This window comes from Tarenaya hassleriana, unplaced genomic scaffold (assembly GCF_000463585.1).
Source record: "Tarenaya hassleriana unplaced genomic scaffold, ASM46358v1 Cleome10, whole genome shotgun sequence".
NCBI classification, from domain to species: Eukaryota; Viridiplantae; Streptophyta; class Magnoliopsida; order Brassicales; family Cleomaceae; genus Tarenaya; species Tarenaya hassleriana.
Window position 1 is genome coordinate 1497368 of NW_010960188.1, and position 15319 is coordinate 1512686.

General features: G+C 41.0%; 3 protein-coding genes across 3 annotated transcripts in view; 1 reads left to right on the forward strand and 2 right to left on the reverse strand.

Moving 5' to 3' along the window:
- Positions 1 to 4640, forward strand: part of LOC104804585 (ultraviolet-B receptor UVR8) — a 9211-nt gene extending 4571 nt beyond the window's left edge. The window contains exons 2-12 of the mRNA XM_010528902.1: positions 749 to 935; positions 1160 to 1306; positions 1526 to 1607; positions 1954 to 2109; positions 2612 to 2785; positions 2984 to 3055; positions 3330 to 3401; positions 3526 to 3644; positions 3951 to 4036; positions 4114 to 4166; positions 4331 to 4640. Coding sequence (XP_010527204.1) covers positions 749 to 935; positions 1160 to 1306; positions 1526 to 1607; positions 1954 to 2109; positions 2612 to 2785; positions 2984 to 3055; positions 3330 to 3401; positions 3526 to 3644; positions 3951 to 4036; positions 4114 to 4166; positions 4331 to 4402 — 1220 coding nt within the window. The 3' untranslated portion in view covers positions 4403 to 4640. The remainder of the gene's footprint in view (positions 1 to 748; positions 936 to 1159; positions 1307 to 1525; positions 1608 to 1953; positions 2110 to 2611; positions 2786 to 2983; positions 3056 to 3329; positions 3402 to 3525; positions 3645 to 3950; positions 4037 to 4113; positions 4167 to 4330) is intronic.
- Positions 4641 to 4734: 94 nt separating this feature from the next.
- Positions 4735 to 8766, reverse strand: LOC104800181 (probable glucan 1,3-alpha-glucosidase). The gene is made up of 6 exons (XM_010522934.2): positions 7164 to 8766; positions 6254 to 6527; positions 6037 to 6172; positions 5605 to 5815; positions 5319 to 5525; positions 4735 to 5224 (listed from the first exon to the last, which is right to left on the reverse strand). Exons 1-6 carry the CDS (start codon positions 8730 to 8732, stop codon positions 4856 to 4858), a joined length of 2766 nt encoding a protein of 921 aa, XP_010521236.1. The 5' UTR covers positions 8733 to 8766; the 3' UTR covers positions 4735 to 4855.
- A 726-nt stretch (positions 8767 to 9492) lies between these two features.
- Positions 9493 to 14709, reverse strand: LOC104800190 (beta-galactosidase 10). Its single transcript, XM_010522946.1, has 19 exons — positions 14662 to 14709; positions 14222 to 14400; positions 13549 to 13644; positions 13316 to 13428; positions 13060 to 13126; positions 12882 to 12974; positions 12652 to 12795; positions 12312 to 12400; positions 12082 to 12187; positions 11862 to 11949; positions 11637 to 11755; positions 11369 to 11533; positions 11077 to 11267; positions 10890 to 10981; positions 10700 to 10809; positions 10468 to 10575; positions 10258 to 10368; positions 9952 to 10172; positions 9493 to 9871 (listed from the first exon to the last, which is right to left on the reverse strand). Exons 2-19 carry the CDS (start codon positions 14393 to 14395, stop codon positions 9748 to 9750), a joined length of 2211 nt encoding a protein of 736 aa, XP_010521248.1. The 5' UTR covers positions 14396 to 14400; positions 14662 to 14709; the 3' UTR covers positions 9493 to 9747.
- Positions 14710 to 15319: the final 610 nt, after the last annotated feature.

Consider the following 15319-nt stretch of genomic DNA (forward strand, 5'->3'; position numbering starts at 1 on the left):
CGACGCTCTACTTCTCTTTTGTTTTGTCTGCTTTGGCGGTTAGGTTTTCGTGGAGATGATGATCCCGGATCTTTCGGGATTAATGCTTTGATTTATGCCGTTGTTTCGCCGGATTTTTCTACGTCGTTTTCGTGAAATGTGTTCTTCATCGTTTCCTGATTGATCTCCGAACCTGAGAAACGAGTTCTGAGAATTGATCACGAGGTTGTTTAGGGATCATCTGTACGGGTAGGGTCCTAGGAGATGAACTTAGTTGTTGGATGATATCTGGTGAGTCTCGAGTAACCGAAAGTGTTGGATCGAGGTGAATGCAAGCGTACTGTGTAAATGGTTAACATTTCATCCGAAGAAAAAAGCTTATAATGTAAATGCAAGTTGTTTGTGATCATATAGCCACACTAACCGGAAGATAGCGTACTTGACTTGGTTTCGTAGATTGTGAGTTAAGAGGCCATAACTCAGTGCTGTTGGCCGTTAAATAACTGAGCTGAAAAGGATAATCCGATTGTGTTGTTTCTAAGTTTAGTTGCTACACAATCTATATCGATTAGTTAATAGTTTATTTGAGTATCTTGTGCTTGTTTTGTTTTGCTTTGCTCTTCTTTTCTTTCAGTTCTTTTGAGTCCTTTTCATCGTCTTCTTAAGCCATCTAAGTTTAGAATACAACTAAGAAGCAAGGAATCATATATGTCTGAAATAATGTCAAAATCTTATATTAAATTGCTTCGGTTTGATCTTTAATTTATAGCTGGGAACATCGTTTGCTCATGGGGCCGAGGAGAGGATGGGCAGCTAGGCCACGGTGATGCAGAGGATCGTCCTTCTCCAACACAACTGAGTGCTTTGGATGACCATGGAATCGTTTCTGTTACCTGTGGTGCTGATCATACTATTACTTATTCAGAGTCTCACAAGGAGGTCTATAGTTGGGGATGGTTTGTTCTCATACTTTTTCTTCTTGAGCTTTATTTTCTCTGTTTACGTTACTTTGTTATAAGGGCGTCTGAGCTCCTCCAGATTCATACGCTATATAAGGAACAAATTCTGAGAACCAGCGACTTGTTTCATACTATTGCTTATTCAGAGCCGTTGAGAGTTTATTGTAGATTTCTTTACTAGTTCCAGGATCCATATTTTCTCTTTTCATGTTTTTCTGCAGGGGTGATTTTGGGAGGTTAGGCCATGGAAACTCCAGCGACTTGTTTACTCCACAGCCAATCAAAGCGTTGCTTGGGATTCGGATAAAGCAGATTGCTTGTGGCGATAGCCATTGTTTGGCCGTGACCATGGAGGGAGAGGTGCAGAGGTACATTGTCTTATTAATATATGTTCTCTTTCTATCCAATCAATCACAAAGAAAAATGAATTGCGCATCACAATTAGCGTGACAATGGTTTCACCCTGCAAAATCATGTCAATTGATGTTAAGGAAAGTCAATTTCAGTTGTTTTATTGTATACATTGCCTTTGAACCACTGTCAAGTTCATGCACTGTTGTCTAATGCATCTTCACTCTTCTATAAAGTTGGGGACGGAACCAGAATGGTCAACTTGGCCTTGGAGACACAGAAGATTCTTTGGTACCTCAAAAGATTCAAGCTTTTGAGGTTTGTTCTTCCGATGCCATATTACTAACAGTGTTTCCCTTTTGTTTCTATAATATTCGAAAAGCTGCATATATGCCTTCCGAAGTTGGTTATGTTATTCCCTGTCTTTCACTACTTTTTGAAAGGCTACGAACACCATTTTTAGGGGCCCACACCTTCTACTTGTTGTTTATAAGTTCCTTTGACCAATTTAAATTTTATATCATATGCAACAATAGTTTGCAATTGTTAAATGCTGGGACCACTTAATGAAGATAATTCGTTCAGCAACTACAATCTTATGAAATTAGTTTGCCAATCTCTAGTGTTACATTGTCGTATCAAGACTCACTTATAAGTGGTGCAGGGAATACGAATCAAAATGGTTGCTGCAGGTGCCGAACATACTGCTGCAGTTACAGAAGATGGTGACCTTTATGGGTGGGGCTGGGGGAGATACGGAAACTTGGGATTAGGTGACAGAAATGACCGCTGGGTACCCGAAAGAGTTGCCTCTGTTGGTGTATACTACCAAACTCTGCTCTTTCTCTGATTTAAGCATCTAATAACTGTTCAAACTATGTAAAGGATATAGAGGATAATTGCGAAAGGACCCTTGCTCTCAGTCGTATGGTGTATAGGTCATTTTTCCTCATAGTGATGCTTTGCATTATGCTAGCATTGTGATGGATTTGCAATGACAAATGAAGGGCAACCTCATTTTTCATCTAGCTCCATTTGATGATCATACAGGGCGAACTTGGGACTTCTAGAATCCTATGTTTGAACAACAAATGTTTTGTGATTTATAGACTCTTGACATCTTGAACCTAGACGGAGAGTGAAATCGAGTTTAGTCTGTTAATCGATCATTTATATTGTGTTACCTCATTATTGGCCAGCTGCTATTTTCCCTCTGTTCTTTTATTTTGTTCTGTCTGTTTACAATTTGCTTTTCTTTTTTTTTTCCTGTATTGGTTATCTTTTTTTTTTCTGAAGATAAAGTTGTTGGAATTCCATTTCAGGGTGAGAGGATGACAATGGTTGCTTGTGGATGGCGCCACACTATATCGGTTTCATACTCTGGTGCATTGTACACCTATGGATGGAGCAAATATGGTCAACTAGGACATGGAGACTTTGAAGATCACCTTGTTCCTCACAAGCTGGAAGCCTTGAGCAACGGATTTATATCGCAGGTTTCCCCTTAGGCACTCTGAAGCCATTTTATTATAATCACTTCTTGTTTGGTAATGCCCTCTCAAGAAATGATGATGTTTCTGTTATGGGTACACCCTGTGAAGAAATGGTGATGTTTCTGTTATGTGCTATGTTAGCTGTAGTCCATATCATCTAAGTTTGGATTGTCTTTTGATTTTCTTCGATTGTTTTTCCAGATATCAGGAGGTTGGAGACACACAATGGCACTGACCTCAGATGGAAAGCTGTATGGATGGGGTTGGAATAAGGTCAAGAATTTATTTCCTTGTATCTCTCACCGCTTCTTGACTTGGTTTATGCATGTCCAGACCATATCTTGGATGGAAGAATGAAAAACTGTTTTTGTACTTCATTTGGGAGTACATACACACCTTCACTTAAGACTAATGTGGTTGTAGGATATTAGTTGTTTCCTTTCAATAAGTACCCCGGTATAGTAGCTCATAGTCGTACATTTGATTATTCAAGTTATTCCCTTGGCTATGACAAGCTTCTAATTGTTTTGGATCCTTTGACAAGCAGTTTGGACAAGTAGGAGTTGGTGACAATGTAGATCATTGTTCTCCTGTGCAAGTGAAATTTCCCAATGACCAGGTATGTTTACTTACAATTGTACTTATAAAAAAGTTTTTGTAGTCAGCTTGTTACATTGAAAATTGGCTAATACCAATTTCGGTTATCCTTTTCTGAAATGTGTGATTTCCTTTGCACGTCTCAGAAAATAGTACAAGTCTCGTGTGGATGGAGACACACCTTGGCTGTCAGCGAACAAAATAATGTGTTCTCTTGGGGCAGAGGTACAAATGGTCAGCTGGGCCATGGAGAGTCTGTTGACAGGTAAAAGTATTAACTTAATGGAGAAAACATATCCATGTTTACCAATTCGTTTGTTGTTTGCATGTCGCGGGTTGTGGCTGTGACAGAGAAAATTGCAAGATAATTCAATTGATAAAATCTATAGCTCCGAAGCTAAACTGATTCGTTGACGAATATGTTTTTACTTACTAAGAACATGACATTTGGTGTGAATATGGCTGAAACCTTTTCCCCCCTAGAATCCATAGACAAATATGGCTGAGCTGTACGGGGGTGGGTTCTTATCAGGTTATTGACGATATGAATATTTTGGTTTCATATATAAAGGAACTTTCCAAAGATAATAGAGCCTCTAAGTGTGGATGGAGCGAATGGGCAACGGATAGAATCGTCTAACTTTGATCCATCAACAGGTAATATGCAAATTCAATTTTTTGTTTCCGATAGAACAAATTCTCAGCTTGATAATGTGGTTTAACTACTTGTGTAGGCAAGAGCTGGGTGTCACCCTCAGAGAGATATGCAGTCGTTCCAGACGAAACTGTAAGTTTTTTGGTATCTGACACATATTAAGAGCAAACGGACAGTTAGACCAGTCAGATTAGATTTAAAGGTTTCAGAATTTAGTAAATGAACCCGACTCATAACACGAACATGAACATTATGGTTTACTACGGGGTTTTCGTTGATTTTATCATGGGAAACAGGGTCAAAGAGAGGTGGGAAACGGAGGTGATATCAGTGTGCCGCAAAGTGATTTCAGGAGGTTACGGTATTGACGTCGGAACAGGCTGCTGCATCCATTCTCTCGCTGTGAGATTCCAACCCGGCTGTCTCCTAGTACAATTTTTGTTTTTTGGGTGGAAGTCTTCTTGGTGATGTGGTGTGGGTTCTAAGTCTCGTTGGGATTTGCCATGTCGTTGTATAATAAGCCATGTTATGGTTTTAGTACATATTATGAAGTGCTTGTCCGTTTCAACCAGAATTAATCGTCAATATATATTCTTGTTCGTTGCATACACACACACACACATATATATATATATATATATATATATGCTCATAAAAATGTGTTGGTATTCAAACTACTTGACAGTGAGTTTTTCATACGTTATGTAATAGCCTTCTAGATTAAGTTTGTTCAAAATTCTCAACTTCTTCAATCCTTACAAAAGAAGTCTCAGGCATTTTCATCACCGCAGAAAAAAAAAACATCAAGCGGTTCATTTCATTCACAGAATCTTAATCGACCAGTCTTCGTAAACTCGAACGCCCGGGTTACGGATCGTCAAGGCCTTTGCACCTGAACCCGAACCTGCAAGCCCGCCCAGCCTGATTGGTCCCATCTCGATGTCTACCTTCTGATTCGATGGTTCCACCAGTGCAGACTTTGGACCCTTGGCATGACCCAGCAGAATAATTCTTTCGATCGTGCAATGGGAAGAGAAACGAGATTCGGGAGCAAGGTTCGACGATGTGAGCTGCCCGTTCGAGAAGACAAACCTGCGGTGGATGTAGGAGCCTCGTTTGAACTCGAAGCTCTTGCCGTCGTCGATGTAGAGTTCACCCTCCGCAGCTTGTGAACTGTTTAAGGCCACAACCTGGAAAGAAAAAGATGACCATTCACACAAAAAAAGGGTCAGTCAGCTCATAAATGAATTTGCCTCGAGGGTTATATATATTAACTATACGTACCAAAGTATAAGGATCATTGTCCATCTGAGAAGAACTTCGCCGGAAACGGTCTTTCCGGGAAATGATAGTTCCAGCCCTTTGGAACGCTGGAATGCTCTCTTCCGACACCTCGACTTTGTGTATCTTGCTTCCCACGTATGCCTTCCCACTTCTCATGTCATACCATGATTCTTTTCCGGGCAAATACACCGACGCTTGTTTAGCTCCCTAATTCATGTGAACCGAGACGAAATCAAGTCCGGGAATAATCGGAAATAGAAAGCAGAAAGTAGTGGCCCTAAAGTACCTTCGTGTAAATTCCTTGGACCAGCAGACCATTACCGACCATGAAGGCTTCGTCGTTACTAAAAGTAGAATCATCGTATGGGAATTCCATCCACAAGGGACGCACGACAGGAACACCAGTGACGTTTGCTTCTCTAAACAATGTGTAGAAGTACGGAAGTAGCATGTACCGAGCATGTATGGCGTCTCTCATGAGTTCTGTATTACGCTCTCTGAAAACAAAATGAGAGATAACGAAACAAGCAAATATCAATGAATTCGATAGAGCAAATTTATCGGTTAATTATCAACGGAAGTGATGAATTTTAGAGTACCACCAAATTCGATCACTATAATGAACCAAAAAGCTTTTTGGTACAGAGTAGACATGGACCGTTTATACTAGTATGAAGCAGTTCACAGGAAAAGGCCAAAAGGAGATCTGCATATTTACCCGAACAGCCAAGGCTCTCGTCGCTTGGTGTCATGATGGGCGTGCCCCCTGAAAAATGGATAGTAAGCACCCAGCTGGTACCACCTAACCAGCAGTTCCGTTTCAGGATTCCCGAAAAACCCGCCAACATCCGCACCTGCGAAAGAAAAGGAATGCTTCTATGTGATTTACGGGGAAATAACTGCCCATAGAAATTTGATCGGGAAATCATTCATACCCGAAAATGTTATTCCGGTAAGACTAAGTGTCAAGATCATTGGAACAGAGACCCGAAGGTGCTCCCACTCTGCCGTATTATCTCCAGTCCAGACTGCTCCGAATCTTTGGGTACCAGGAAAGACTGCTCTCGACAACACAAAAGGCCGATCCTTTCCTTCTCCCCGCATGACAAGTCCGTCAGAAGTCGCCATGTGGAAGTAATATCCATAAGCATTATGAACTTCTCTGTGTTCCACGCCCCCGACATGTAACGCATCTCTAGGCATAGTAACCTATTCAAGAAAAACCACAAGTCGGTCTTCATCTAGAAATAAAATTTCATAAGGAACAATTTTCTGAACCAACAAACACGCCCCATAACAAACTAGCTTATGGAGTAAAAAAATGCCGAGGATCTAATGCAACCCCTCAAAAAACATGGAAGGATGCCACTTGAAACACTTGCTCCAGCCTTGAGATTGTAGTATCTAACGAATAAAGGGTGCCACAAAAATCATTTCTAGAGTCGATTTCACCATGGCACCAGCAAGGAAATGACAGAGAAATGTTGTTATGCAAATATCATAACAGGTTTTGTGATTCGAAAACTAATCATCATATACGGTTCAGATGCAAGCAAGCAACTAGGAAAAAAAAAAAGAGTTATATCTGAACAGATTCAGAGAAAAAGGTAATCCGTACTGGATCAACGTGCTTGTCATGTAAAAAAACAAAGGACCAACCCAGTTCGTATCCCCATCTAGTGGGGTGCTGGGGAAGGGAATATACTAGGCCACCTTACCCCTACGTTTTAATGTAGAGAGGTGGATTTGAACCCGTGACCTCAGACCCCATGTAAAGCATAGCAAAATATTATAGAAAACGATACCAAAAGAACATGACGGGGTTAATGAGGAAAAAAGTTATACCTCTGGACCATTGAACACGGAAGGTTCATTCATGTCATTCCAGATGTACAATGACGGAGTGGAACCAACATAATTCTCGTACGAGAACCTGCCACCCCACCATGTTCTAATCTCAGGACTCAACATGTCAATGTAAGATGATGAACCGGGCCAGCACCAACCATCAAAGTCTTTTCTGGAAGAATCCTTAACGTAATACCCCTTCTGAGTAGCCTCCTTATGTAAGAAATAAGAATCATCCCTCTTGATATGAGGATCCACAATAGTCACCATCCGCCTGCCCTTAGCAGCCAACTTCTTTTGCATCTCCTCCGGATGAGGAAACAACACTTTATCCCATGTAAAGTATCTCTTCCCATCGGTATGCTCAATATCAAGCCATAGAACATCGTAAGGGATATCGTGCTCATCAAATTTCGAGTCCACCTGTTCCACATCCTCCTCATCCTTGTAATTCCACCTGCATTGGTGATAGCCAGTGGCAAACAACTGTGGCATAGCTGAAGTACCCGTCACACTTGCATACTGTTTTACTACATCTTTCGGCTCTGGCCCGACAAAGAAGAACGTATCTATGACTCCTGCCTCGCTCATCCAAAACGTATCAATCCTGCTCTGGCTAGATGGAAAGGAAATGCCACTTTCAGCATCCCATCCATTTGACAAAACGTCAATCTGCATTTCAGCAGCGTTCAGCCAGAAAAAACCGGAACTTTTACCAGATTTCCCGTGTGAAACCATGAATGGGATTGAGCCATATAGCCCAAATGGTGATTCATGGAGGTATTCAAAGACATCTAGGTTAAAGAGTCTATAAGGTTCAGATTCCTCAACTCCAGGACCCCTGGTTGGTTTCAAAGCAAAGCTAGTGGCGCGTTCAGGAATTCCATAAACGAAACTGGAATCATAAAATGAAACATCGAAGCTAATGGATTGGGGACCATAAGGTCTCGAATCAGTGTGGCTCCTAAAACTCTCTTCCCAGTTCTCCCCATCATTTTTCGTCCTCAATTGCTCAAAATCGAATAATCCATGGGAGTTCAAAGACACAACTCGGCGTCGATCACCTGATTTCTCGCGGACGAAGATTTCAAACGGATCATGCCGCAGCACTGCCTCGTAGCCGTCCGATACGTAGACCACCGAAGACAGACTAGTGTCTCCGGCAATCGTCTCCGTCGTTGCGCTCTGCAACCAAACCTTCTTTTCCTCGAATTCGGACACTATCACGTCGGGAACTCGGAACCGCTTCTTCGGCGGGTCCAGAGAATGATCCTCATCGATCACGAGCCGCACGATCCCATCTCGATAAACCGAGAGGGAGAGAATCAGCGGCTTGATCTGATCACCATCGCCTTGAGCAGGAGCTTTCGGGAGGAGCTTGGCCACAAGGTTACCGTCGGATATGGAGACATCGCCGGCGATGAGAGAGCACGCGCCGGGAGTACGGGACCGAGCGCGTTTGCAGAAAGGGGTCTGGTCGCAGGTGCGAAACTCCTCCTTTTTCCAGGAGAATGCTGTTTGGGAGCAGAGGAAAAGAAACAATACAAAGTAAAGGAGAGATCTCATTTCAGTTCTGCGTTCATGAAATCCCGAGTTCGAGGAAATGTGAGAGAGAGGGAAATCAGTGGAAGACTGACCTTCCCGGGTCGAGCTGATGTAGACCCGAATACCCGACCCGTTATTAAGATGATTGGGTCGAACAAAAGGCCCAATTTCGGCCCATGTTTCGGCCCATTTTAGAAAATATAATTATTTGGGTTTTATATCTCCAAAACGTCCATATATTAACAGAATGACCACCCCAACGGATCAATTCTTTCAGACAGAGAAAAGCCAAGAAGCTCTTAGGGCTGGGCAAAAATATCCGAAAATCGGGTATCCGTCGGATACTCGTCTAACGGATACCCGATTTTAGGAGACTCGTAATTTTCAAATCCGAATCCAAATTTCGATTTTTCAATATCTGTGAATCTAAATCCAAATCCGGATAATAAAAATTTTAAAATCGGATACCCGCGAATACTCGACAATTATGATTATAAATAATTATATCTTATATTTATATAATATTTTTATAAAATATAATTATTTTAGATTAAATAATTTCATATGTTTTAATATAAATTCAAAAAATTAAATTTATTATTATTTCTCTTATTATCTCCTTTTGTCTTATATATTTTATCATAATTCGTCAATTTTTATAAATATATTTCGTTTTTTGAAAATTTTATATATAAATATTGTTGTTTTTCTTAAATAAATTCGGATCTGGATACCCGCGAATAACCGACCATTATTCCGGATATCCGTACCCAGATACTCGTAAATACCAAATACCGGATATAAATCTTATAGCTAAATAACCGAACCTCCCGGATCCAAATCCAAATCTCTCAATTTTCTCGGTTATTATGCGTGCCCACCCCTAGAAGCTGTAACAACTGAAGAACTAAATTAAAATATTGCCCGAGAGAAAACAAAAACAAAAAACCCTCTACGCATCTCAGCTTTGAAGATGTTTTGCATAGACTTGAAGGAACATCTTAAAACCATCTCTCTCTCTCTCTCTGCAGTCATTTTAACTGGTTTCTGCGGTTACTTTCCTTCTTGAGAGCTTTATCTTGGTGGGATCACCCCCTCTCTCCTCAAAGATCACCAGCTCGTTTCCAGAGGGCTTGAACCATGACCGTGGAACATGATACCTACTCAAAACCCACGTATCAGACTTCATCTGCCCATGGAAATGCAAAGAAAACAGGGAGAGATAACGGCTTTATCGTACCATCTCTGAGATGGCTCTCCACATCCGGTGAGGCATTTGTCAGGCATGAACTTGCCTCTGTAATCGCATTCTTTTACGCATTCGTCGTTCGGGTAGTTCTTTCTAGCTTTTCTTGGCCAGTATCTTCCTATCTCTTCTCCGTTTAGCCAAGCCATGCCTTTCCCCATTCCGAGCATGTCCAGACCAACCGGTTCATTCCCAGAAGGCTGATCTATGAGAACCTGCCCAAAAGCTCCAAGGTTTTAGCTAAGACAAAACCCCGATCTGAAATCTGTTACCTCTGGTTCTTATCCAACGAGTTCATACCTTGTACCATGTCAAAGGTTGTTTCTTTGGAGGTTTTGTGGTCAGAGTCCAGTTCACAGCCCCGGAGTTACCAGGCTTGGACAGACCCAAGTGTTCCCCTTGAACGCCGAGCTGCAAGATTTCAGAAATGGGGTTGAGAGATCGATCAGATAAAGTTACATATCGTAGGAAGGTAACGATGTGCAAATGTAGGCAGAAAAAAGAAACAACCTTGTAGGACCAACTGCTTTCTGACAAATTCAACGTGCTGTTGTTAAGACCTTCGATTCTGACACTGGTAAGCCCGGCTCCAACCCATTCGTAAAAGGAACCCGCATTCTTATAGGAGCAAGAGCCAGAGCAAGAAATATCATCAAGGAGAGATTTGGCAGGAGGAATCCAATCTTTCAACAATGAAACAGTCTTTTACTACATGATAAAACAGTTAAAAAAAATTCAATACCTGAAGACCGACAGTCATACTAAGCAGATCTATATCGTTTCTGCCTCGTTTGAGAGTAATCGATTTCTTGAATTTGAAAGTTGGATGTGTCCCGTTCCCTGTCCCGGTACCTGGAATCAAAATCTTAATGTATGAGATATGATATGAAAAAGTTTCATGAGTAGAAAAAACGATGATAGTTATGAAGTACCTATGAACTCCTTGTTCATGAAAGCATGGAGAGTATGCCCCTTTGACTCGATAAAGAGAACCGGGCTTCTTCCAGTTTCACTCACTGTAATGCTGCATTCAACAATAATGTGTTTGATCTCATAATAGACTGATCTCATAATTATGTGTTTGATCTCAAGAACACAAACTGGAAGCAGGTAGCTAACCTTGTAGTGTACCACAGATAGTCTGTTGTGTCCTTTGTGGCGTTTATATGATCGACAAGTTCGTTTTTTACGAAATCGGCCTCTCCCCATAACCCTGGTTTCTCTGTGAACACTTGCCATTCCAGATCTTTCTTCCCATTCTGCTTCAAATCTTCGGGTAGCATTTCAACCTTGGAGGTCTGTGAAGTTACCTATCGCAGTTGAAAATGGCGTATAAGTATATGCGGTAAGTTTTTCTAAGAATCGAATCAAGAACCCAATCAAATGACGACAGAAGAAGGAAAGTTTTCACCTTTGCGGTATTGAAAACCACGTTCTTGCAGTCGGGCAGAACGCTGACCGACCATGCGGGTAGGTGGTATGAAGCATTTCGGAACACTACAGTCATGTCGGTTTTATTGCCAGTGTTTGAGAGAAATGCAGCACAAGCTCCTGAAGAGTCAGTGTAGACATCAGCCTAGAAGCAAAAAAATAATAAATCAGAAGCGAATTCATTACACATAATCTGAGCAAAAACATAAGTTTCAGACAAGAAGCGGTTAAAACCCGGTAATATCAACCTCGAGGGAAGGACCTAATGAAACATTACTATGTTCACCAGTGAGAAGCATATGTTCAGAGAGCTTTATAGCTCTGTGGAGCTCTTTAAGGTGTCCCCATTTTGGAAATCTCGGCAATCCTTCAAAGACGAGAAATGATTGGCCAATCGTTAAATATAACAGCAAAATATCGGAATCATCATGTAAATTCTTATAATATTTGAGAAAAGATTAGAAGAATCTAACCGTATTCATCGATTGGAGCTTCATAGTCATAGCTTGTTGTGATAAACGGTCCACCTGCAGTACGGCCGAAATTTGTTCCTCCATGGTACTGCACAAACATGAATATAAAAGATAGAGAAAAAGACATTAACAACAGATATGAACATGATTATTCAATATCCGGAAATCTCGACCATTGATGAAATCTGATAGAAAAAAAAAAAGATGATGTATTACATACCATGTAATAGTTATGAACACTGCCACCTTTCTGGAAAAAACGAGCAACGGAGAAAGCCACGTCTTCGGCTGGTCTGTGAGGGTCTCTGGCCCCGAAAGTTTTGAACCTAAGAAGGAGAAACAGAAGATGTTCACGACCGTTAAAGCCTAGGTTAGGTGAAAGTAGACATGAAAAACTTGAAAGTCAGCCTAAAAAAACTTCAAACAGGTCAAGAAGATAAAGACTTTTACCATCCCGGCCAGTTTTCGGTCCAGATCTTGGGCTTATCCGGTGTATTCGGTGTGAATTGGTCACAGTAAAAGGAATTGCAGGTACTAATCTGCAGATGAAAGAAGAAGAAAAACATAAAAATCGATGCATATCAACAGATCATACACCCGAAAGGAACATTCTTGCTCTCCTCCATTCTACTTGTATGCAAAAGGATGACAAAGATCAAACCCGAAGAATGTCTGAAAATGAGGTTTGTTTTCTACAAACTGGAAAACGAACCCGAAACCATGTTCTGGTGTTTCCGATTCAGTATCAAGACTCGAGTTGATAAGAACAGAAAGCCAAGATAACACTTACAATGGCCGGGGGAGCATCCCATTGTTGGCACATCATCCATGGAACACCTATGTTCTGTGAAATCGCCATATTGGCAGCCCATTGAGCATACCGTTTCCCTCCTTCTCCATACGCACCTTCATAGTACCCGTATTCGTTCTCAACCTAAGTATGAAACAAGACCTTTTATGTTGATTGGTAACATGTCCAACGGGGAGACATGACAGAGAATCAATCATGATTTTGCTTGCCTGAGACAAGATTATAGGGCCTCCTAGTGGTGCGAAAAGCTTCTCTTTCTTCATCAGATTCACTATGTACGTCGTGAAATTTTGCATGTAGTGCTGGAAAACCGATAGGAAGATCGACTTAGTATCTGTACAAATTTTCAAAGTTCTTCAAGTGTTTTTAAGATTACATGGAATGTACCTTCCATGGCCCGTTATCGGTCCTGAAGACTATTCCTGGCACATAATGCAACCAAACCGGAACTCCTCTGAACCACAATTACAACCAAAACTTTACCATAACTAGTGCCACAAGATTCAAAAAGATCGCATCTTTCTGCTCAAATATCAGTCTTTGTGTCTGCGTTTCGAAATCAAGAATCGTTTTCTTTACTAATGCTCTCTCTACCTGAGAATTGTGGATGGAGTCTATTCCCAATTAACTAAAGAAAGCGTACCCGAAATTCCATTCGGCTGCAACAACAGGGCCGATTCTCAGAATCATGTACATTCCAGCCTGCTGCACGATCTTGATGAACTTCACCAGATCATACCGGCCGCCAAAATAATACTGGAAAGTGGAAACCAAACCAGTCTCTTGTCAGAAAAAAAAAAATCAACGGACAGTATCAAGGATCAGAAGTGGTTGATGTCTTAAAATGCAGAAACAAAAGGGCTATAGAGATCCCACCTCTCCTGGAGAAGGCTCATGGCCATTCCAAAACACGTAAGACTCTATTGCATTGCATCCTCCTTCTTTGGCTGTTCGAACCAGTGATGGCCACATCTGCCAATGTGATACAACCATTCATTAATAAGCTATTGCGCCATAGCTAAGACCAGAATGGTCTAAAGAACAGAGAGAATATTATGTGTTTTTTTCCTGTATCCATGAAAATCAACATCTCATGTTGCAGAAAACACATTATCCTTGGTCTTAATCTCAGGAGTCAGGAGAAGAAACCAGAAGAGACAGAGGACCAAAAGAACACAAACATCTGAAACCAAGATATATGTCTGAAGGTTTTTTAAATGCCGGAATCGTTTGTGCTTAATCTCAGGAACCCAAATTTCTCGGAAAATCTCTAGAATACCAATCGCAAATCACCCATTTTCCCGGGAGAGAACCCAACACGGAATAAAAAAAGATCAGCAAATAAGCGAAATCCCTAAAAAAAAAATCGAACCCTTTCAACCAATGGCACACGCAAGATGAACAAACAAAACAGACGAATCAAAAGCTACGAACTTTACTTCAGCAAAACAAGAAAGCTTCGAACTTTAGCTTCCCCATTGACAAACCCATTTTCCCGTGAACCAAACAGAAACCCAGTGGAACGAAGGGAGAAAAAAGAAAAACTCACGGCGGGAACACTACGCGGGTAATGAATGGCGGCGGAGATGATGAGTTCCCGGCGACCATCGATGATGAGAGAGCGGTGGTCGTAGCTCACATTCGCCGTCAAACAGCCTCCCCACAAGAACATCAAAGTCACCGCCATAGCCGGAAACGCAATGTTCGCCGTCGCCGACTTCATTTTCTCTACCACCAGAGAAAAACTAGAAAGTCACTTCCAGAGATAGTGACTTGAGGATTGGGTTATTTATCGAGAAACCCGAGTTCGATTTGATCCCCTTTCATACTTTATTTAATTGTCTTTTGTCTTGTCTCTAATGGGATATTATTTAAGAATTGATCAGATTAGTGAAAAATAATGTCAAAACCCGAAAATGATGAACCCAAAATCAGAAAATAATGGTCCAAGGGAGTCTTAGGACAAAGAGAGTGAAGTCATTTTGTCACCTTTTCGTTGCAAGCTTTTTGACTTTCTTGGAGAAAAATCTGACGTCCCTTCGCTCCACAATTTTCTATTGATATATATATATATATATTGGATATCTAATAAGTTTCTATAATTTTTTTTAAAAAAATATTAGTTCTGGGTTGGAAAAAAATAAGATAAACACATCACATGCATTTGGAGAAAATCATTAAATGCTGCAGATTTTTTACAGATTTCGACCACTACCCTCCGGCCCATCCACGTTTCCTGTCTCCATGATAATTTCCTATGAAGATATTTTCCTGTTTTTTTTTTTCTTTATTTCTCTCTTTGGTAAACTTGCAAAAAGCATATGACAAATGATAAGTAATTTAAAAACTAAAACTAAAAATTAACAAAGTGTACGAATTTATACATACAAAACACACTGCACAGTTAAATATCCATGTGTGGAAAATCTATAAGAAATCCCGACAAATGCAGAGCTGGATACTTGGCTAATGGGTCCCACCATGGATCACTACGAAATCCACGCGCGAGAATTCGAGCGTGAACACCTCATGCCCACAAAAGCGCGTGATTTACACCTTCATAGAGACGCGTGTAGTCGGTGAAGAGAGGATCTAACCAGCAAAGCCTCGGCTGTTCCCCTTACTTTGGGATGCGAGTGAAGAGCGG

Coding starts and splice junctions, on each gene's coding strand:
- LOC104800181 (XM_010522934.2), bottom strand. CDS start 8,732: ATGAGATCTCTCCTTTACTTTGTATTGTTTCTTTTCCTCTGCTCCCAA. Junction 6,173..6,253: donor TACCGGAATAACATTTTCGG/GTATGAATGATT, acceptor TTTCTTTCGCAG/GTGCGGATGTTGGCGGGTTT. Junction 5,526..5,604: donor TCCAAGGAATTTACACGAAG/GTACTTTAGGGC, acceptor CACATGAATTAG/GGAGCTAAACAAGCGTCGGT.
- LOC104800190 (XM_010522946.1), bottom strand. CDS start 14,395: ATGAAGTCGGCGACGGCGAACATTGCGTTTCCGGCTATGGCGGTGACT. Junction 13,127..13,315: donor GCAGCCGAATGGAATTTCGG/GTACGCTTTCTT, acceptor ATTGTGGTTCAG/AGGAGTTCCGGTTTGGTTGC. Junction 11,950..12,081: donor GTGTTCATAACTATTACATG/GTATGTAATACA, acceptor ATGTTTGTGCAG/TACCATGGAGGAACAAATTT.